Raw genomic sequence first — 21773 nt, forward strand, 5'->3', positions numbered from 1 at the left:
AGTAAGAGGAAGGGCAACAAAATAAAGAAAAACACTTAAGTAATACAACACGTAGCTTGTTTCAAATAGGAATGCTTTTTGTAGTCATGAATGATTTCAAATGAGACATAAAATGGGAAAAACATACTATCTGAACACACAAACCTTTTCTCTACAATTACTACTATTTCTTGGTAATAAACATGATTTTAACCTGTTCTTCTAAATCTTATGTGGTATAACCTTATCTTGTAAACCTCCATTACATTTCACTGAAAATGTTAATACTCTCCAAGAATAACTTGGCAATCCATTTATAAAATGGAGAGCCCCATGGGATAGCAAAAGGTTATTCTACCATACAGGAAATAAAATTAGTCTATTCTGACCCATATGCGCATCAACAAACTTAAATCATTTCTCACTTATAACTATTTTCTTAGGTTTTATAACAAATATAATTTACATGTCATAAAATTTTCAGTTTTTTTTTTAATAAAAGTATCCGAACATTTACCAACTCTCTCAAGGCAGAGATTTTAATTCTGAGGGATTCCCTTGGTCTGACCTCTTGTCAGGGAGGATTTCCTTTGAGACAAGTAAATGTAACATGATCAAGTGGATCCTTGGGCTACCTCTTTAAAAACAAGGCAGGAAAAAGGGCAGCAATTTTTAAGGTATCATTCTGTCATCTCAAACATCTCACAAACATTCCTGTAGGCTCTCTTTCCAAAATAAGTAATCCCTTTGTTTATCACCTTTAAAAAAAAAAAAAATCACATGACTTTAGTATAAAGCTCTCCGTTTTCTGCAACTTTCTGGATCAAAGTTAATGTCTTATTATTGGCCTTTGGTGGCAACAAATTATATAGCCTGGAAAGAATTACAACAAGGCTTTGATGAAATAGTAAGCATGAAATAGAAATAAAAATTTGTCTCCTAACAGCATGTACAACTATCACTTAAACTATTTCAAACACATACAGTACAAATATATACAATGATATTCAATGCCTTGATATCACGTGCCTTGATCATATTGATCAATATCACCACCATCATCACCACTACCAAAAATAGCTATAATAGTAATGATGAAAACAACAAAACCAAAAGTTATTGAATGGTTATCTTGAGTTGGAACAATCCTAAGCATATTACATGTATAATCTTAATACTTGAGAAACTTATTAACCTATTTAAGAAATATTTAAAACACAGAGATAGAAACATATTTAGAAAATAGGAATTCCTTCCTTTATAAGGATAACACAGTAAAATCTTAAGACCAATTAGATTAGTCAAGTCTTTTTTAGTATTTCTATCATCACATCTTTATCTGTTCTCAATGTCCCAGAGCTTGTTTTATAATATGTACTATAAATATGTATATGTTTTTCAAACTTAAATTGTTGAATAAGAAAATAAAACCTATTGTAGTAAAAAAAAAAAAAAAAAAAAAAAAAAAAAAAAAAAAAACAAAGTTAATGTCTTAATAAGATAGAAGCAGATATTTGCATAAACAACTCCACTTCTTTCATATTCTCTATCTTCCCTACTATCTAAAATTCTGCCTGGCATCCTTTACCTTTGACTGCTCTCCTTATGGACGGACGGACAGGGGTCTACAACCAAACATTTATAGTTTCACTATCACTTTGTTTTTCACAAGGCATGAAACTCGCTTGGTGAAATTCAATACATTGACATCTAATATTAAACAAGATTTTAAAAATTATGTATCTTCTCTCTAATCCCAAGCTAAAACTCATGTTTTACAGACTTATGCCTCTAGCTGAATCAGGAAGTAGTATTCCTTCTTAGAATGCATCAACTTCTTGATTGTACAAAACACGGTGTTTATAAAATGCAGGAATACTCTGCAGCCTCCAACACCCTGGTTGTAATTACTACCTTTACACATATTTCAGCCAGCAGTTTATTTGACACCCAAATTCATCACTGCTGAAAAATCAGAAAACATTCTGTTCATTTTGAATTTTTATTTTCCTTCATCCTAAAGACCTCTGCAAGGAACTGCAACAATGCTGGAGAAAGGATATGCTTATGGCCCAGGAGGAGAAAGATTCATGAAGAATCAGGAAATACCAGGCAGCCCAGCTTCAGCCACAAGTATCAGCATCTCTAACAACCCAATGTTTTTAAAAGGTGATTCCCAACCACTTTTTAAACTTCAACTCCATCTGCTTTCCACCCAAGATGTCTCAGAGGGTAAGAGTATCTTTGCCAATATGTAAGCTCTGCCTTCCATTCACTTGATCTGTACTTAGAACCTGCATAAGCCTGGAAAGGTATGCAGCAGCTTAAAGAGATGAGAAACTCCTCAAATGCAAACAAATAACCTTCAGGCACACTAAGTCCAAACCAGTGGAGTTTTATAAAGTACATTTTTTTTTTTTAATGTTTATTTTTGAAGGAGAGAGAGAGAGAGCTCATGAGCAGAGAGAGGGGCAGAGAGAAAGGGAGACACAGAATCCAAAGCAGGCTCCTGGCTCTGAGCTGTCAGCACAGAGCCTGACACGGGGCTCAAACCCACAGACAGGGAGATCAGGATCTGAGCCGAAGTTGGATGCCCAACCGACTGAGCCAACCAGGTGCCCTTTTTTAAATTATTATTTTTTTAATGTTTATGTATTTTTGAAGGAGAGAGAGAACACACAAGCAGGGAGAGGGGCAGAGAGAAAGGGAGACTTATAAAGTACATTCTTAATGGGATTCCAGAGAACACACACTCTAGCAAAGGTGGAGCAGGCAAAACAGTTCTTTTAGCTTGTAGTTCAAAAAACTAAGCCATGGATAACAAAAGCACACCAGCAATTTTTCCCCCTCCACGCACCCACATATACACACAGACACAAAGACAAGTGGATTGCAATGCCCCTCCTGGTCTCTCACTGTCACAGAGTTCTCATAAAAAGAACAATGAGAGAATATTCTGATGCCTTGAGGTAAGTTACAGTTGGCAAGAAAGGGGTTAAGTAGCACTACTTTTCTGGAAACTTTCCAATCCCCTAGCTCTGAATGCAATTCTACTCACTACCAGTACTACACATTTTTTTTTTTCTTTCTCTCTCTCTCTCTCTCTCTCTCTTTTTTTAAACATTTCAGCTGGTTAAGAGTTAACACCAACACCTCAGAAAGAAAAAGAGAACTTGGTTCGGCTCCACCCTCTGTAAAGCAAATACCAAAAACTCTGAGCCAAATCCACCCAGCATACACAAGAGTCCATGAACATTCCAAAACACAGGTGAAAAAAAGTTAAGTTTCCTCAGGTATCTCAACTTCAATTCCCTTCACTTGTGAAACACGCAGGTATTAGGTAAAACAAAAGCACAAACAAAATTCTATTTAAGGGCCTGAAAAACATTACAAGCCACAGAGTTCAATACATCAGCAGGAATAGCTAGAATGTGGGTGAGGAAGGTCAAACAGTACCCATGGAAACAAGAGCAAAACAACAATAACAGATATATGTATGTTTATAATAAAAAAGGATTATAAGCCCCAGAATTTAATTCTTAGAAGGAAAGCTCTCTAACTAGAGTGTCAGTTACTATCCTAAACAAACATAAGGAAATGTTTCTTTAATCACGAGGGGGAGGGTCCTCACTACCATTAATTCTACATTTCTGGAAAAACAGATGTTCACCAGATTAAAAAAATAAATTAAAAAAAAAAAAAAAAAAAAAAGAAGGCAGTTACTGACAGCCCATAAGTCACTGGAAAGGACAGTCCAGAAGCACCTGCCTTGCTAGAAATAGGTAGGAAGAGATGAGTCACTATTTTAATTCTGCTTAGAACTCTCCACATCTCAATCCTCTAGGTCCCAAAGCAACATTTTCTCCTGTTTCCATCATTTTATCAGTTTTCTTCCCAAATTTGTGGGTTTGGATCAGAATACTAAAGGTTGGGGATAAAGGAGCAAAGAGTCAGAATCCATTTGGTTACTAGAAAGAGATACTGTGGTGGAGGCATAATCACCTGGAAGAAAAGACTAATAACTACAATTACAACTAGCAAACGATTATTAAGACCCAAGACTATTTCCCTCTCTTGGATAGTGTCCCCCATCTTTCAAAGCTTTTACAGTAAAAAGCAAACAAATAGCTCCCTGGAGAGAGGAGTAAACAAGATTTAATGTGGGCAAAAGTAATGAAATATGATAGTGTTACATGAATATCAGTATTCCTTCTAACTCAGATTGGAAGTCACTGACACCTGGGGACAGCTATACTCTTTCTTGTACAGGTAGGAAAAGGGATGTCACTAGCCTGTCACACAGGAGGTGGCAGAAGAATTGAGATGGTTTTCATGGGAAACATAAAAAGCGATTCAATTACTCAAACTTCTTGGACTTGCAGCCTAACTTCCTCCCTATGAGGAAGGTTTATCACCATCCTAAATCAAGAAAGGCATCATCATGAGAGAAGTTCTAACCCTCTGAAAAGTGATAAGCAACAGGGCAAAGAGGCAGGTTCTCGGGATGGAGAAATACTGGGAAACAAATTAACGTCATGCCCAATGACCATAGGACCTGGGCAGGAACCCATTCCTGCAATCACAAGGACAAACGTCCAGGGAAGGTAGAAGCCAAGTCAGGTAACATTCCAGAGGGGAAGGATTATCAGGTGACACCGGGCTGAGGGCCCAGAGCCGGGGCGAGGAGGGAGGAAAGTTAGCAGGTGAAAGGGATCAATCTTGAGAAGGAAGTGACCTTTAAGAGAAGCAAATAAGAGGATACAAAAAAAAAGGGGGGGGGGTTGTGGAAGGGTAATAAATAATGGACCCAGAAAAACACAGAGGACAAGATAGAGAAGGCGTGTGCGGGTAACAGAGGAAGAAGAAAGGAAGTGGGGCTGAGAAGGAAGAGATGGGGCTAAGACCCGCCGGGCTATGGGGGCGGAGGGCAGAGCGTACGGGCTGAAGGGGTGATGGAAGCCCCGAGGCTGCCAGGGCAAGAGCCGGGTAGGACTCCGGGGATTCCCGAGGTCCCAGAGGGGTAGGATGTCCGGCTGTGGAGCCCAGGACCGAGCAAACGGAGGAAGAGAGGCGCGGGGGCGGCTCCCTAGAGACGGGCGTACAGCCCTGGGGTCGGCTGCGGGAGTCACCGGGGACCGGAGGACGGTTACCGGGCTAGGCTGAAGGAACCGGGTGGGAGGGACACTCACAAATTTCTTGGATTTGCCGCCGTCGCCGCCCGCCGCAGGCAGTTCGTCCGGGCTCCGGCCCTTCTTTTTGTCCCGGGTCCCGCGGCCGGGACCCTGGCCCCCGCCGAGCGGCTCCATGTCCAGGTTCGCGCTGGCAGATGACCCCGCGCCTACGCCGCTCCCGCCGGGCAGCTCCCGCCGGGCAGCTCCCGACCGGCCGCCGCCGCCCAACAGCTCCCTCCTCAGCCCGCCGCCGCGCCCCGCCTCATTAGTATGCCGGGCTGCGCGCGCCTCATGAATATACAACGGCGACGCCTCGCTCCCGCCCGCCTGCCCCACTTCCGCCCGGACCAGCAGCTCCTACCAATGGGGGAAGTGAGGGGGTGGAGGGAAGGCGCGGAAGCAAGCTACCTGCCTGGCGGACCTAACCATTCGGACTCACGTGGGGGGGTGGGGGGGAATGGTGGTGAGTGGGCGGTGCAACTCTGCGGCCTCGACAGGGAATAGCGCCACCTGGCGGCCGGAGCGGCGCAGGCCTCCCCGCTCCCACACTGCCCACGTGGCTGTAAAGCCTATACCCTCTCACACCCTAGACCAGGATCTTATCTAAACAAAAAATCAAATAAGAGATGTCATTTTGGCCGAAAATCCAGTGCGGGTATTTCAAGGATAATACAGTTTTTTATGTGTGCAACATCAGTGGAGCACATGAAAAAATTTGAAAGCGGCAGTATTTATTGAAAGCTACGTGCCTGGAACAGAGAGTGGTCCAGAGCAAGTGCTAGACTGGAGTTAGATCACCTAGTTTTGAATCGCAGGTCTATTTCCCAGTGGTGTTTTCTATTATGAAAAACTAGTTATTGCCAACAGGTGACTACTCAGGAATAATAGTTACCATTTACCATGCACTTGCTCTAAACCAGACGCTATGCAAAACTCTCCGTGTTGTTCCTCACTGAATCCTGGCATTGCCATGTGACAGACTCCATTAGTCTCACCATTTTACAGATAGAAAATTTGGGACTTCTGAGAGTTAAAGTGACTTGCTCGAGGGCACATAAGTGTTAAAAAAAATTTTTTTTTAATACAGATTAGTCTGGGAAGTCCTATGTTTGACCAGGATATCCTACTGACAAAAACCAAACCTGAGTGAAAAGAGCAGGTGTTCTCCAAGAGTGTGTTCTTTGCTCATCCAGCTTCATTTCTCCCTCAGTAATCTCATCCATTCTCCCAGCTACATCTGTTCCTTCTGTGAAAAATATGTGGCCCCCAGTAGGCCCTCAAAATATGGATGGAATTATCTCACCCACAGCTGACAAAAGATTTCAAATATATGTTCCTGGAGGGAACTCTGAGACCCCAGTGCTCAGTTTAGGGCATGGGATATTATTTTCTAAGCTAGAGCACCGACACAGGATCAAAGCATGGAAGGAATGATCCATCTATCACTCTTCTTTCTCATACCGCTGTCTACATCTGCTATACCATTTACCTCACTCTTTATTGGATTATGAACGTCAGGGAAGGGTCCACATTTGTGGCTACTACAGTATCTAGCATCATTCTTCACCAAGACAGTTAAGATACTGAGCAACCACTTGTCAGGCACCATGCTAAGCACTTGACGTTTTATCTCAGTGTATCTTCACCAACTAGCATTACCCTTCCAAACATACAGTTTCCAAAACATCAAGTCATCTTCTACTCCCTCTCTTAAGCTAGTAATTGCTCAGGTTTGTCTAACTCTTAACCAGAATGCTCTAAGAACTCCCTATATATGAGTAACATAATCCATGTAGAATTCATACACAGGGCCTAAGATAAGTGTTGAATGAATGTTAACTATGATTTTTATTATATACATCATGACCCCCATTTCTTCTCCTTTCATACATAGGCAGCTAGCAAGAATTAAGAATATTCCCAGGAAGGCAAAAGGTACAAAAAATACCAACTTGGTTTATTGGATAAAAACAGTGGTAAAATGGACATAAAGCCAAAAGTTAGAAAGAGACATTTTTACATCCTCCCCGGACTCAAAACCATATTTCCCATCATCTGGGGTTAAGATGTTAGAGAGCCAGAAACCCCTAAAATCCCTCACTCTTCACCTGCACTGAAAACAAGGCTTGCTGTAGGGGAAACCAAGAAAGGAGAAAGTCAGAGGCAACTTTACTGCCGTCTAACATCTTCATCCCTGTAAGTCTCTGGGTTGGAGGGAAGCAGGAAAGGAATAAGGGGGCCAAAGTAGCTGGGAACAGCATCTAGGGCCCATTGCCCAAGATGTCCTAGGGGAAGTTATCCTTGTCCCCATCCAATCCCTAATAAGTACCATTGTCAGGCCTTGGGAAATACAGTAAAGGGGATAGTTGGTTCAAAAACCAGGTGTGGTCTCCAAACCCTCCTCCAGCACTGGTAAAGCCCTGAAAGTGACCGTCCAGGGCTGTGGGCGCCACATCTTTTCCCTCCTGCCCAAACAAGAGGTAAAAAGGAATTCCTTGGGATAGAGCAAGCCCAGCTGCTCTTAAATCTCCACGTCGCTTTCCTTGTCATTGTCATGGTCTCCATCATAGAACTCATTGGGTGCCTCTGGCCTGCAAAGCAAGGGAGAGAGGTCAGGGTCCTATTCCCCAAATTCTCATCTTCCCCCACACAGGCACCCTCTCTGGAGCAACGTCTTAGGCCCTTTTTGTCAAGGAACTACTCCTCTCCTGTTGGCAGATACTGGTAGCGATCCATTCCATCCATTCTTGTAATCAATAAACATTTACTGAGGGACTACTCTATGCCAGCCACCATCATAAGCCACAGCGATACAGTAGACAATAAGTTCAGTAAAATTTCTGCCTATCCTCAAAACACTTACCAAATAAACAAGACTGACAGTAAATAACAAAGTAAGTAAATAAAGATGATAATTTACCATGGTGGAAAGTGGTCTGAAAAAAAAAAAAAAAGAAATAAAGGGATCTGAATGAGAGTGAAGGGGAGGAAATGGGTAAACTTCAGGAAGAATTATTACAGACAGCTGTTCTAAGGTAAGACTTCAAATCCGAGAAGGAGCTAGCCAGACAAATATCTGTGGAAGCCCATTTTAAGCTGCAAGAAAACCAAGTACAGTGTTATCAGGTGGAGGGTGACTGATGTATTCCAGTAGGAGCACAGAGGCCAGGACAATTGGGAGCAGTGTGCAGGGAGGAGAGTAGTTACAGACAAGACCATGGACATAGGCAAACACCAGCACACAGGGCTTTCTAAAGCCCTGGTCAAAGAATGGGGCGTTGTTCTAAGAGCAATGGAAAGGAGAGTGATGAAAGGGATGCGAAAGCAACTCAGTGCCCAGTAAGTACTCAATACCTGTTTCTTTCTTTTTGGAAAACTACTCTCTGAGAGAATATGAGTAACTGAAAACTGAATTACCTTGCCCACACTGATAACTGAGCAAGAAGGGAGAAAGTCGTCAAAGAGAAGCTGGAGAACAAAGTCAGGGAAAGCCCTATCTGCCTGGTAAACGATGTCTCAGTTACCTCTGAGTGCATAAGAGTTAAAGATGTGGGGTCAGAGACTCAGGCTTGACTCTCAGTCCTGATATTTAACTAGCTGTAGGACCTTTGGCAAATTACTTAACCTCTCTGAGCCTCAGATTCCTCCTCAGGTAATTTGAGGATAACCTTTTAGGGTTGTCTGATGACAGCAGAACAATGACATGAAGATACATATGTTTTAATATAAAGCACTGAGGATTGAGTTTGATGCTTAGCAAATCCACAAAAAGTAGTCACTCCTATTACAATTCTGCAAGTGCTATGCAAGCTGGAACTATAGGCATCAAAGAACAGGAACTCGGTGAGTGGTCTCACAGTGAGGTAGGGCTTAGGGCAGGAAGAGGCCTGAGGCTTCTGCTGGCTGTTGAGAGGGGGTAGTATTATACAGAGACTAGGCCCAGACACCAGCCTAGAACCAGAGATGAAAAAGCCAAACTTTGCCAAAAGGAGAAACTTCAAAGCACATTTCTAAGAAAATCAATTCTAGAAGTCAAGCTTCAGAGACCTGGAGAAGTTGACAAGGAGGCGATGCATTCAAAAGGAATCCTTAGGCCAGAGGTTCTGATACCTCCTCAACCAGGAGTGGGAAGAAGAGGGTGTTCATGGAGGAGGAGTAGAGTGGTTCCAAAGGTCCAAGCAGTAAAGCCCAGATCTAAAGGAGAAATCTGAAAGCTGACCTCTAAGTGAAGCAGATTCTGGAAGGGACTGAGAAGGTCATCACACTCAGAGCCAGCTCGAACCTCTAACACTGCGTGGGAGGTGCAGGTAACCAGCTGTGGTTATCCCTCAGTCAAGTAACGATATCTGTTCTCCATTAAGTGCATCTGTTTCTACACTTCTTGTTTCGGCTGTCTTTTCCCTTCATTTTTCAGAAAAACCTATTCTGGGATCTAAAAAAATTTTTAAAAGCTCTAATCTCTTCTTTTCCCTAACTCAATGCACATGTAAATATTTTAATATGTATCTCGGAAAGATAAAGACTTAAAAAAAGACATAATATAATTATCACACCTGAAAAAAATGAACAGAGGAAAGATATCAAAAGGTCTTAGAGAGTATATAAGCAATGACCTGTAGAGCTCTGAACCTGGAAGAAGCATGTAAAATGCTGGGAATATTATAAACTGTTATAGATTTTTTTGGAGGGCAATTTGGCAACAAATATATAAAAAGTTTTAGTGCACACAGCCTACTGAAACAAGCATACAAAAGACGTATATTTGTATAAGGGGGTGCATCACCATATTCTTTGTGATGGTAAAAAAAAAAAAAAAGGGAAATAATGTAAATGCCATCAGTGGTACTTAGATTATGCTACACCCACACAATGCAATATTATACAGCTAATAAAATAATGAAGCAGATCAATACATAATCACATGGAAAGATATGCTGTTTTGTTTAAAAAAAAGGTGTAAATTGTAGAGCAACTTGTATGGAATAATCCAACTTACATTTAAAAACAAAAGATGCACAAACTCTGAGAATGAGTGTGTAGGTGTTTGTGTTCATACATGTATGTTGAGTAGTATACTTATAATCTATTGAAAAAGATCTATCTGAAAAAATAGAAATCAAACTATTAACAGTGGTTACTTGTCAAACTGGTCTGGGACTGTGTGAATGCAAGCTTAACATATTTTGGTGTTGTTTAAAATTTTGACAATAAATTACTTATTTGTGGCATACCCACACACATACACACACACCAAGAGTGTGGAATTGCAACAGACCAAAAAGTAAGTACTAAAGGAGCTAAGCCAGAAGCAATCAAGCTAATGCCTTCCAATTTACTTTTTCCCTCTTAATTTCCTCCATATGCCTGTTGGAAGCCCCTGCTGTCAAATCACTGCCCCAGACCTGCTATAGTTCTCTTCAGGACCCCTCTCCTCTGCATCAGCCTCGTCAGTCCTGTCATAGGTCAGAAGGTCTGCAGGCACATCATGAATCTGGACGCTAGGTGCATGGTTCAGCATCTTCAAGTTTTCAAAGATTGTCTGGCGGATCTGGTCCAGGTACTGATTTGGGATTTGGAATAGAGAGTGAGTGATTCCCAGAGCACCCACACTTCTAGCTACCTTTCACCCATACCATCCTAGTTCTAATCCCTTTCTGAATCCTAGTTCAAGTACCCACCTGATAAATGTCCCTCCTCCCGACCCCAATTGCCTCTACTTGAACCCAGGCTGTCTCCTAGCTGCTAAGAGTTATAGTGACAACTAAGAACTTTCCTCTCTTCTCTGGTTTCTCTGATTTCATCCTGGACCTCTCCTAGGCTCCCCCAACCCTTGTGTTCAGTTTCTCCAAGCTGCTGACCTGGCGTGAGTTCTGATTCTCGATGCGGGTGCTGACATCTGGATGGAGTGTGAAGTCCGGGGCAAAGTACTCGAAGTATTCTAAGCACAGAAAGGGAGATCAGGAGAGAAGACATGGCTTAGACAGAGACAGGCAGGTCCTGAGACTTCCCAACCTATCTCCTTCCCATCCAAACCCCCTGCAAAAGAGCTGTCCAATCTTTTCCCTGCTTAGGAGTTCAGTCTGCAGAGCTCCTAGAGTGTCAAATTTCCAACCTGTAATAATAATAAGAAAAAAATTCTGATCTGCCTTCAAACCAGGCTATTCAGGGGTCTTCTGAGAATGGCTTCCTGCTATGGGGTATCATGGGGTGGTCCTTACCACTATAGGGAAGCTCCTCACTAATGGCCTCTTCTACCAGCAGCGATGTTTCATATGTCCTGAAACCAAACAGCAGAGTGGGCTCAGCTGAGCAAGTGGGCTGAAGGGCCCACCTGGCCATCTCTCAGGGAGCCCCCAACTCACAGTGGACAAGGGGGAGGAAGAAAATCAGGGAGCATGCTCACCAGCAGCGGGCAACATTTCGGACAGTATAGCCACCACCACCTAGCACCAGAAGAGGGATATTGAAGCTCTTGACATATTCGACGCATTCCCTGTTAAAAGGAACCAGGGGAATAGCTGGAGGAAGTTCTCAAAAACTCAAAGTGTACATCTCTAGCTACTGCTTGGAAGGAGCACAAGGGAACTAGAAAATGTTCCATATCTTTTTTCTTTAATTTTTTTTTTAACATTTATTCATTTTTGAGAGACAGAGAGAGACAGAGCATGACTGGCGGAGGGGCAGAGAGAGAGGAAGACACAGAATCCAAAGCAGGCTGCAGACTCTGAGCCGTCAGCACAGAGCCCAACGCAGGGCTCAAACTCACGGACTGTGAGATCATGGCCTAAGCCGAAGCAGGACACTTAACTGACTGAGCCACCCCAGCGCCCTGAAAAGGTTCCATATCTTGATCTAGGTAATGAAATTCATTGATTTATACTCTTGAGATATGTGTAATGTATTGCATACATATTGTATCTCAATAAAAATTTAAAAAACAAAGTGCACTCCCACCTCCATCCTGCTCAACACCCACCCTGACACCCTACCTGTTAATCAACTATTCTCATTAATGCACCAATAAGTGCTGTCAGTTCTAGCCTCCAAAACAGAACTCCAATCATGTACGTCTCATTGGTCACCTTCTCCGCCTAAACCCAGGCACTGCATCTGCTGCCTGGACGACACCAATGGCTTCCTAGCTGGTCTTCCCACCCCCACTCCTGTCCCCAACCCCCACCCCAATCCTTCCTGCATTCAGCAGTCAGAGCCGTCGCTTTCTCTTTTTATTTTTTTAATTTTTTCTATGTTTATTTATTTTTGAGAGAGACAGAGACAGAGTGCTAGTTGGGGAGGGGCAGAGAGAGAGGGAGACACAGAATCCAAAGCAGACTCCAGGCTCTGAGCTGTCAGCACAGAGCCTGACAGAGGGCTCGAACTCACGAACCGTGAGATCATGACCTGAGCCGAAGTCGGATGCTTAACCGACTGAGCCACCAGGCGCCCCAGAGCAGTCACTTTCAAACCTGAGTTGGATCATGTCACTTCCCTGTTTAAAATCTTCCAGCAGTTTCCCATCATATCTGAAATATAATCCAGACTCCTTACCACGAGGTAAGGGCTCTGTACAACCTTGCCACGGCTGCCTTCACAGGCCTCAAGCCAAACCACCTCCAGCTTGCTCCCTGTGTTCTTGCCTCACTGTTGTGACTTCATCTCCTCTGCTACACCAGCTCTTCCCTGTCTCAGTGCCTCTGCATGGGCCTTTCTTACTGCATAGGAGTGACTCTCCCTATTCTTCCTATGGCCCATTTGCCACCTACCCCCACTTTGTGTATCAAGGCTCAAAGCCACTTGAAAACCCGGGGGCAGGGAAAGAAGGCAAATCTCACCCATGCCCTCGAATGCTGAGGTTGAAGCAGCCTAGACGATCACAGCCCAGAGAGTCAGCTCCACACTGCAAAAAGCAAAACCCCAGGCAGCTGCAGTGAGATAACCGATCAGAACGTCCCAGATGTCCTTCACTTCCTTTCCCTGACCAACACTGGGGCTCTCCTCCTCCCTGCTTTCTTCCCCTAAGCCCAGGCAGAGCCCTCTTGAGGAGGCACTGACAGTATTACCTGGAGCACAATGCACGTGGGTTGGTAGAAGTCCACTACCTGGTTGATAACCGGCTGGAAAAGGTGCTTGTAACCTGGGAGAGGGCCAAAGATGGGCACCTGGCACCCCAAGGGGATGGGGAGACAGGGAACAAAAGGAAAAAGGGGGTTGAGAGAGCATGTAGCCCAGGAAAAGGGGCAACCCAAAGAACCAAATCACTGGTTCTGAACTTCTGAATGGGGTCCCAGACACCTTTGAGTGACTGATGAAAGCTAATGACCCTTTTCCCAAAAAAATGCACCTACACATAACATGTTGCATACAATTTCCGGGGGGTTCATGGTCCCTCTGAAGGCCATTCATCCTTAAGGACACCTGGCCCAATAGCAGACAATACCAGGCAGAAGAGGTTAATTTAAGGAGAGAAAGAAGAGGTCTAACGTGCAGGGAAAAGACTTCAATACTTACTCTGGTCATCAATGCCATCCCGCAAGGGCACATTTAGACAGTAGTAGCGGCCACTCTCTGCTCCAACTTCATACATGTCACCTATAGGGAAGTGGAGGGTAGGGGGTGGGAGCCATCCACAGAGGGCACTCACAACCCAGCTGCTTCAACCCCAACCCGTACCCTGAGGGCCTCTCACTACATCTATGTCCCTCCACCACATACTCCCTAGAGCCACCCCACCTCTCGTGGCTTGCATTCATTCAACAAATAATCTTTGTGGGCCTACTATGAGCCAACCTGTGTACTAGGCACAGGGGATCTAGTAGTAAAAAGAACTAAGAAATGAATGAAATCCCACCAAGCTTATATTCTTGGCAGGTGGGCATGATGAGGAGGGACACAGTAAACAAAACAAAACACCGCAATAAATACAAATAGCAGTGAGTGCTCTAAGAGAAGCAAGCACGAGGATGTGACTGAGTAATGGGGAAGGAGGGATTACTTTTAACTGTGGTGGTCAGGAGAGACTTCTCTGAGGAGAGGCCACGTGAGCCGAGACCTGAAGGTTGAGCAGGAGGCCATCACAGTGAAGAGCTGAAGGAGCAAAGGGGACGGTCATCCCTATTCCCATACCTGTGCCAGGAAAGAAGTAGTTTCCATATTTGTGGAAGGAGACTGTCATGACCCGGTCAGTGAGGTAGAAGGCTTCCTGAACTCCATCACCGTGGTGGATGTCAATATCAATGTAGAGCACCCGAGGGTGGTACCTGGGATGACGGCCAAGCCAGGGTCTGAGGTAGAATGGAACTCCAGCAAGAAAACCATCCAACCCACTCCTCCCAAAACAAGGTCTGGAATTAGGAAGAGTCTGCTTCAGCCCAAATCCGCTGAAACCTAATGCCATCCCTACGGGCAACCCTGGGGCTCCAGCCTGGAGGCAGGGACAGGAGAGGGATGTGCAGAGAAGACTGAAATGTGAGCAGGCAGCAGGGAGTTTCCAGCAACACACAGAGGACGTAGTCTGAGCAAAGCATTATGAACTGTGGAGAAGCTAGTATGGGGGTGGAGGCCGGGGTCAGGGCCAGTGCCATCTGAGAGACCTCCTCACCCACAGGTCTCACAAGTCCCTCCAACTCCTCCCAGGCTACTTACTTGAGCAGCTCCAGGATGCCAATCACAATGTCATTGACATAGCAGAAGCCAGAGGCCTATAGTGAGACAGTGGTCTTACAAAGAGAGGAACGACTCCTCTACCCAGCTGCCCCCTACTGTCATCCTGACCACCTACCTAGGGCAGTCATTGTCTCCCCCATCATCTCCTCACTCACCTCAAATTTCTTGGCATGGTGCAGACCACCAGCCCAGTTAATGGCAATATCACAGATCTGAAAGACAAACACCCAACTCACAGTCCTCCTTGTCCATCCCCAAAGCTGGAAGCTCAGGCTCAGGGTTAAGGCCTTGAGTGAAAGGACCCATAGGAAAGGGAGAACAGGACTCAGGGCCATGGTCACCTTGTTGTTCAGCTGGGTTGCTCCTTGCAGAGATGCGCCTGTGTAACGGGAACAGAACTCAAAGAGCCCGGGAAACACTGGGCTGCAGGGAAGAGAAGCAAGTCAGAGCTCTTTATTTCCAACCAGGTCCTTCCTACACCTCTCCCCTAACTCCAAACCCCTCCAACTTCCATTCTTTAATAACCTTCTCCCCACACCCTATGCACCCAGGTTATGTGCAAATTTATTCAACGAATATTTTGGACCAAACCATGTACCAAGCCCTGTGCAAGTCACTGGATGGAAGTAAAAAAACATTTAACTCTGTCAGGGAGTTCGCATCCTGGCTGGGGAGAAAAGGAGGCAGCTTCTAGGTACTTAAGCAACACACCAAAAAGGAAATAAGTTAAGAGAGAACATAAACTTTGTTATTCTTAAAAGATTCTTTTATGCATATCAGATTTTAACACAACATTCAATAATATTCTTTAGAATCACACATTTTTAAGAAAAAACTGTATTCTCATATACAGTAAGGATAAGGATAACCCACAGAAAGTAATAAGGATAAACTATAGAAAGTCTTTAACAAAGCGTGTGGTACCTAGTACTCCAGAAGTTGATGTTAATTATAATTATTACCTTCTTTTTTTTATAAAAAGGAGAGGCTTAAAACCAGATACAAAACATTATATATTATATGGCTCCATTTATATAACACTCTGGAAAAGGCAAAATATAGGGACAGACCTCAGATCAGTAGTTACCTGGAGCTAAGCTGGAAAGAAGAGACTGACGGTAAGAGTATAAGAGCCCTTTGTGGAATAATAGAAATAATCTATACTTTGATACACACTGTTAAAACTCTCAGAATTACAAGCCTAAAAAGGGTGAGTTTTAGGGGCACATGGGTGGCTCAGTCAGTTAAGCATCTGCCTCTTGATTTCTGCTCAGGTCATGATCTCACAATTTGGGAGACCAAGCCCCATATCAGGCTCTATGCTGACAGCATAGAGACTGCCTGGGATTCTCTCTATTTGCCCCTCCCCTACTCTACCCAAAATAAATAAATAAAAAAATTTTAAAAAGGGTTAATTTTACTGTATGCAAATTTACCTTCATAAACTTGACTTATAAAAAAGGAAAGGATTAAAAGACCCCTCCCTAGTTTTAGTTCTCAAAAAATAATCGTTCAGCTGATACATTTGACTACAAAAAAAAAGAGGTGTAGGGAGTTTTATAATTTCTCAAAGGTTCTGGGAAGAATTAACAATTGATACCTAGAAAACTAAGCAAATGAAAAAACAATGTGATTATTGACTCCTGGAAAAACAAAAAGGTGTACAAATAGAAAAATTAAATCATACTATACTATCTGGCTCTCTAGTAAGTGAATTTTTCAAAGTTATAACGATGTAAACATAGAATACTTATTTAATAAAAATAGTGATATATTGTGAAGGTGGAAGGGAAGGGGAAGCCAGGGTGATGGTATGAGGAGACTAAATGCTCATTTCCCATACTAAGAGCTTAATAGAAAACACTTTAAGTTGTAAAGTGAAAAAATAGCAATACAAGCACATTACAACAGGCAGTATAATATGGTAGCACGATTTAAGAGACAAATTCTGGAGCCAGATTACCTAGGTTCAAACTTTGACTCTTCAACACTTGGTAATGATCACATTGGACAAGCTATTTAAAGTTTCTGGGCCTAAGGCGCCTGGGTGGCTCAGTCCATTAAGTACCCAACTCTTGATTTCATTTCAGTTCAGGTTCATGATCTCACACTCTCTGTCTCCCTCAATCTCTGCCCCTCCCCCACACATGTAGGCTCTGGCTCTTTCCTCTCTAAACTAATTAATTATTAATTAAATTTAAATAAATAAAGTTTCTGTCCCTAAGTGTCCTCATCTGTAAAAAGGAGACAATAGCAGACCCTGGTTCACAGAGATTGATGAGATTAAATGAGCTAATGCCTGTGAAGCATTTAGGATAGTACACAAATGCCCTGACACAAAGAGGGCATTACTTAAGTATTAGAGATTATTAGGAACAGTAGTAGATTAATATCAGTGCTTTGAAATCCAAAGGTAAATATCAGAAGAAATAGCTAAGGACCTGAAAGTGGCTGCCACTGGGGAGAGGGATTTTTTGGGTGGGAGGGATAGATCTGGGACTGTTTTTTTTTTTTTTTTTCCATTAAAAGCTTTGCAGTATAATTGGGTTTTTTATAGTACATTAATTTGAAAGCCAACAAAATTAATTAATTTCCAATTAATTAAAAGGGAAAATCCCTGATTCTCATCTGAAATACACACATAGGTGTGAGTGTAGCTTAAGTTTGACAGCACAACCGAGGCAGTGCAAAGGGCCCAGTGGTAGGTAGTATTCCCTAACTGCACAGAGAGCAGTTACAGAGCCCCAGCTGTGGCCTGAGGGTGACTGCATTCTGACACCTGTAAAGTTAGCTCAGAACCAACAGCAGCAGCAATAAAAAAATACCAAGGAAGCTCCCAAGACAGCATGCGATCAAACACCAAAAGACGAGGGCAGTGTGTACAGGACAGAACTTTGTGCCTCATGTGGTCAAGAAAGTCTTCATGGTATGAAACTTCATGGTGGTGTGAAGACCAGGAAGGCCTTGGAGAGGTTGAAAGAGGAGCAAAGGGCATTCCAGAAAGGAATCCAATGCAAGCAGGGACATGAGGGTAAGCCTGGGAAGGTGGTCAATGCCAGCCTAAGGACTTGGTTTCCATCTTCCAGCCCAGAGTGCTTCCACTGGCAACACCTTTCGGGGAACACTGAAGTGTTTGAAAACCTGGGCTTTGGATCTGAATCCTGCCACTTTCACTGACCAGTTTTGTGACTCGGGCTAGTTATGTAAATCTCCTCAAATTTTGGTATCCTTATGCCTAACTTAAAAGGACTACAACATCTCACTGTTGACGTGAGAATTAAGTGGATGTACCAGCAAACCTGAGCATAGCAGAGTAAGCACTCAATAAACAGTAGCTGTTGTAGGAAACTACAGATCAACAGCCTGGTTTCCTCAAGAAATAAATTCAAAGTAGAGAAGGAAACACTACAGATTAAAAGTCTTAAGAAATGTTATCAACCAAATACAATCAACTGCAAGAAAGAAAAGTTTAGGAGACAGTTGGAGAAATCTGAATACTGACTGCATATATGATGATATTGAGGAATTACTGCTAATTTTTTAGGAGTGATAATCACAATGTGTATGGGGGGGGTTGTTCTCTTTTGTTTTTAATTTTTAGAATTAGGGAGAGACAGCAGGAGTTGAGGCAGAGAGAGAATCTTAAGCAGCCTCCATGCTCAGTGACGAGCCCGGCATGGGGCTTGATCCCAAGACCCTGGGATCATGACCTGAGCTAATAACAAGAGTTGGATGCTCAACTGACTGAGCCACCCATACACTCAAGCATGTACAGTTCTTTTTTAAGAATATCATTTGGAGATACACAATAAAGTATTTACATGTCGTTTCAAAAATGTTAGGTTTGCTTTAAAATGATCTGCAATGCAGATGAAGTAAGATTGGTCATTTGTTTATAAGTGTTGCAGATGGTGATGGATATAGGGGAGTTTACAGTACTATTCTTTCGAAATGTTTGAAATTTTCCTAATAAAAAGTTTAAAAATAAATTGAGTAATGGTAACTGTTATGACTATTACATTTTCATGAATATATACAAGAATGCAAGCAAGGATCATGGCTTATCTTTGTTATCCACTCCCTTCCCCAAAGGACCTAACTCTGAGTCTTCTTTGTATGAAAAGCTCAATGTAAACCTCTCTCAGGGTAAATCACTCTCTTACTTTTAAAACTTTGATAATTTCTGTCTACTCTAAGGGTAAGAGCCTCAATTAATAATAGGGCTATTTACCATTTAAGGTTCTAAGCATCTCTTTAGCCTTGATTCCGATCACTCTTTCCTTCATAAAATGTGGTTGACCTTTTTTGTTTCTCAAATGAGTGGCATACCACACTTGCACAAACCCTCAGCACAGATTGTCCCTGATACCCAATGACATTCCTGCCTCAACTTGTGTCCTCCCAACCACCTTTCACCTAATTACTTCCTATTCTTTCTTCAGATCTCCTTAACCTCCGTTACTTCCCCTAGAAAGCCTCCACTGACAACCCCATACCCATGACAGGTAATTCTCCCAAGTATACACTCTCACAGTTGGCCATGTACCTCTCCTTCACAGGACTTAGCACAGGGCCTGGCCTAGGGCAAACAACCAATAAATATTTGTTGAAAAAAACCAAATGAGTAAATGATGAGTCACTGACAAATAGGACCCCTTTCATATGTTCCCACTGCTGCCAGGAGACCTCATTCAAGCATTCTCCTTGAAATGGGTGGCATTAAAAACCCCAGGCCTCCCCTCACCAGTCATCGCCCACGTTGAAGGCATTAAGGCTCTTGGTGAAGCCTTGCATATTGGTGGGGCTGACTCTCTGCAAGAAGTCGATGTAGTCCTCAGAGTGAAAGCGGCACATGTCATGCTGGGAAGCCTGGTACGGCTTGAAGACCTCGGGATGGAAAACAAGGTGAACGGAGGTAAGGTCAGTCCCATTCATTGGGCTGAGACTGCCCACACTGACCCCAGCCCCGCGGAGTGTCCAAAAGCACACACAGCAGTGGTCCTATCACTGCTGCAATCCTTGCTATTATATGAAACAAACATCAGTAAAGATGAGAGGCTCTGATTAGCCAGGTGGGGTACTATGATCAAACCTTCTAAAGACCAGTGGGCTTGCCTTCTTCCCACTTCCAGCCCAATCTTTCCCACCTTCTCAACCGTGAGCCCTGATCCATTGCACTTTTCCTTGGACCTCCTAGTTTTGATTCTTTCCATACTCTTCTCCTCCCCTTGGCTCTGATGCCATCCTTTCTCTCCTTGGAGTTCTTAATTCACACAGTTCTTTAGAAACCAGGCTAGAACAAAAAGTTTCTCTCCCCAGAAAATGCACACAGGTACATACCAGCAAACAATTCATAGAATCATGAATTCATAGAATCATGCACTAACATCACCTCAGTCTTTTCTATAACCATTTCACTTTTCTGTGCCTCAGCACAAACAGTGGGCAACACTCATTCATACTGTTGTCCAATTCCCCTTGTGACCCAAGAGGGCTAAACTTAACTGCTATAATCGCCTATCACAACTATAAAATCCAAGCTGGGGATTATCTGTCCCCATGTGCATATCTGGGAGATGGGAGCAATTAAGTAGAACTGTGTGGGGGTATTCTAAGTTCATAAGGAAATACCCACGACATCTCTTCTCTTTCACACACACATAGGTATTTGCGCACAGGCCTGCGGAGTCCTCCCTGGAGCTCTAGCTCCTTAGAGGCACAGAGAGGTTGCTGAGAAGGGGGGTGGGAACCGGTGGGAACACTTCACATCCAGATACAGTGATCCAGCCCCCTCTCTCTTTCTTGAAGCCACAGCACTGCCCACACCCTAAGATGCTGAAAAGGAAAACATCTGCCTTTAAACCAGCCCCACTCCACCCTAACCATAGGCCAGAGGTTGGTCCACTTGAGGTCATAGGTTAGCGATCTAAGATGAAGAAGTAACTCCCATTAAGTCGGTGGATCCACCCACCAACACTACACACAAGGTGGGTGTTCCTGACTCCTGAAATCCAGCCTCCACCCCATCCCAAGGGTAGGTCGCACCCCGTGCTTTCAGTGCAGCCCACCTATCCTAGGGCCGCCCAGCTCGCCTCCACCCTCAAAACCCAACAGCGATGTTGGGACTCACGATCATCTTCTTATAGAGACCGTAGTGCAGGACCAGACTATGGGTCAATGCCAAGCGATGGGGCTTCATAGGGTGCCCTGCCCCTGGGGGTGGGAAAAGAGTTCGTCAGTACCCTTCGCTGGAGTTGTAGTCCCCCCGCCTCGTAACTTCCGCGTCCCGAAACCCCTCGCGTACCACCTTGTTCCCTCACCGTAGTGGAAGTTGCCCACGTCAGGGTCGTAGAAATAGGCCACGGTCTTGGCCATGGTGCCGGCGGGACCAGGCCCCGTGCCTCCGCCGCCCGCCCGGCTGCCTGCCCCACCCCCGCTCGTACGTGCTGCGCAAGCACGCAGCCTGCCTCTGCGGAACCGGGAAATCCAGGCCCCGCCTCCCGACCACGCCCCCTGCGGAGTTCCTCCCCTCGCTTGGCTCGCCCTTCTAGGTTCTGGAGCTTGAGCTTCTGGACTTTGCGGAGGACGCGTAGCATCGGTCCTAGGATGCTAGGGTCATTTCCTTCCGGGCGGGGGCCAAATCCTCGGGAAGCTGAGCCATCTCGTCCAGCCACCTGCCCCAAACGGGGCTCAGGCCGTGGTCACCAGTCTAGGAGACTCCGGAGAACCAGCCACGCTGTCCCTCTTGGGTGGAGAAAGCCAGCTTTCCCCGGCCCACTGGGAAGATTCCTGACTATCCACTCGGCTGAGGCATCTGAGGGCCGGAGCCGCGCCCGGCGTGCGGGATAGACCCGTGAAGAGCACTCTCGTCTGACTGCCTGTGCTCCCCGCCCGGACCCAGGCTCGGCGCCGCACACTCCCCCCGCGGAGGGGGGACGGCGCAGTCACGCGCGCACCACA

General features: G+C 44.3%; 2 protein-coding genes across 9 annotated transcripts in view; both read right to left on the minus strand.

The window, feature by feature from the left end:
* DIAPH1 (diaphanous related formin 1) overlaps positions 1–5500 on the minus strand; it is a 104052-nt gene extending 98552 nt beyond the window's left edge. For 2 of the 5 annotated variants that reach the window (XM_043578292.1, XM_043578626.1), the window contains exon 1: positions 5169–5434. In XM_043578292.1, coding sequence (XP_043434227.1) covers positions 5169–5285 — 117 coding nt within the window. In that variant the 5' untranslated portion in view covers positions 5286–5434. Of the gene's footprint in view, positions 1–5168 lie in introns of all 5 variants that reach the window. The other 3 variants (XM_043578537.1, XM_043578461.1, XM_043578382.1) reach the window with 2 other exon arrangements.
* Positions 5501–7086: 1586 nt separating this feature from the next.
* Positions 7087–21409, minus strand: HDAC3 (histone deacetylase 3). 4 transcript variants are annotated; one of them, XM_043581896.1, is made up of 15 exons: positions 21121–21409; positions 20944–21026; positions 19558–19700; positions 15155–15236; positions 14969–15025; positions 14793–14848; positions 14274–14407; positions 13659–13739; positions 13211–13284; positions 12983–13047; positions 11554–11643; positions 11369–11427; positions 11009–11088; positions 10553–10710; positions 7087–7741 (listed from the first exon to the last, which is right to left on the minus strand). In XM_043581896.1, the coding sequence occupies exons 1-15, from the start codon at positions 21407–21409 to the stop codon at positions 7672–7674; spliced, it is 1521 nt and encodes a 506-aa protein (XP_043437831.1). In that variant the 3' UTR covers positions 7087–7671. The 4 variants fall into 4 exon arrangements, with proteins under 4 accessions (XP_043437831.1, XP_043437732.1, XP_043438010.1 ...); XM_043581797.1 differs by having other exon boundaries at positions 21118–21409; XM_043582075.1 differs by having other exon boundaries at positions 21134–21295.
* Positions 21410–21773: the final 364 nt, after the last annotated feature.

Source organism: Prionailurus bengalensis, chromosome A1 (genome assembly GCF_016509475.1).
Source record: "Prionailurus bengalensis isolate Pbe53 chromosome A1, Fcat_Pben_1.1_paternal_pri, whole genome shotgun sequence".
Lineage (NCBI taxonomy): Eukaryota > Metazoa > Chordata > Mammalia > Carnivora > Felidae > Prionailurus > Prionailurus bengalensis.

What these genes read in the sequence shown, in the direction of transcription:
- HDAC3 (XM_043581797.1), bottom strand. Translation starts at nt 21,409, where the DNA reads ATGCTACGCGTCCTCCGCAAAGTCCAGAAGCTCAAGCTCCAGAACCTA. An exon ending in ACCATGCCAAGAAATTTGAG is followed by an intron (nt 14,849 to 14,968) that starts GTGAGTGAGGAG and finishes GTCTCACTATAG; the next exon opens with GCCTCTGGCTTCTGCTATGT. An exon ending in AGAATCAGAACTCACGCCAG is followed by an intron (nt 10,711 to 11,008) that starts GTCAGCAGCTTG and finishes ATCCCAAATCAG; the next exon opens with TACCTGGACCAGATCCGCCA.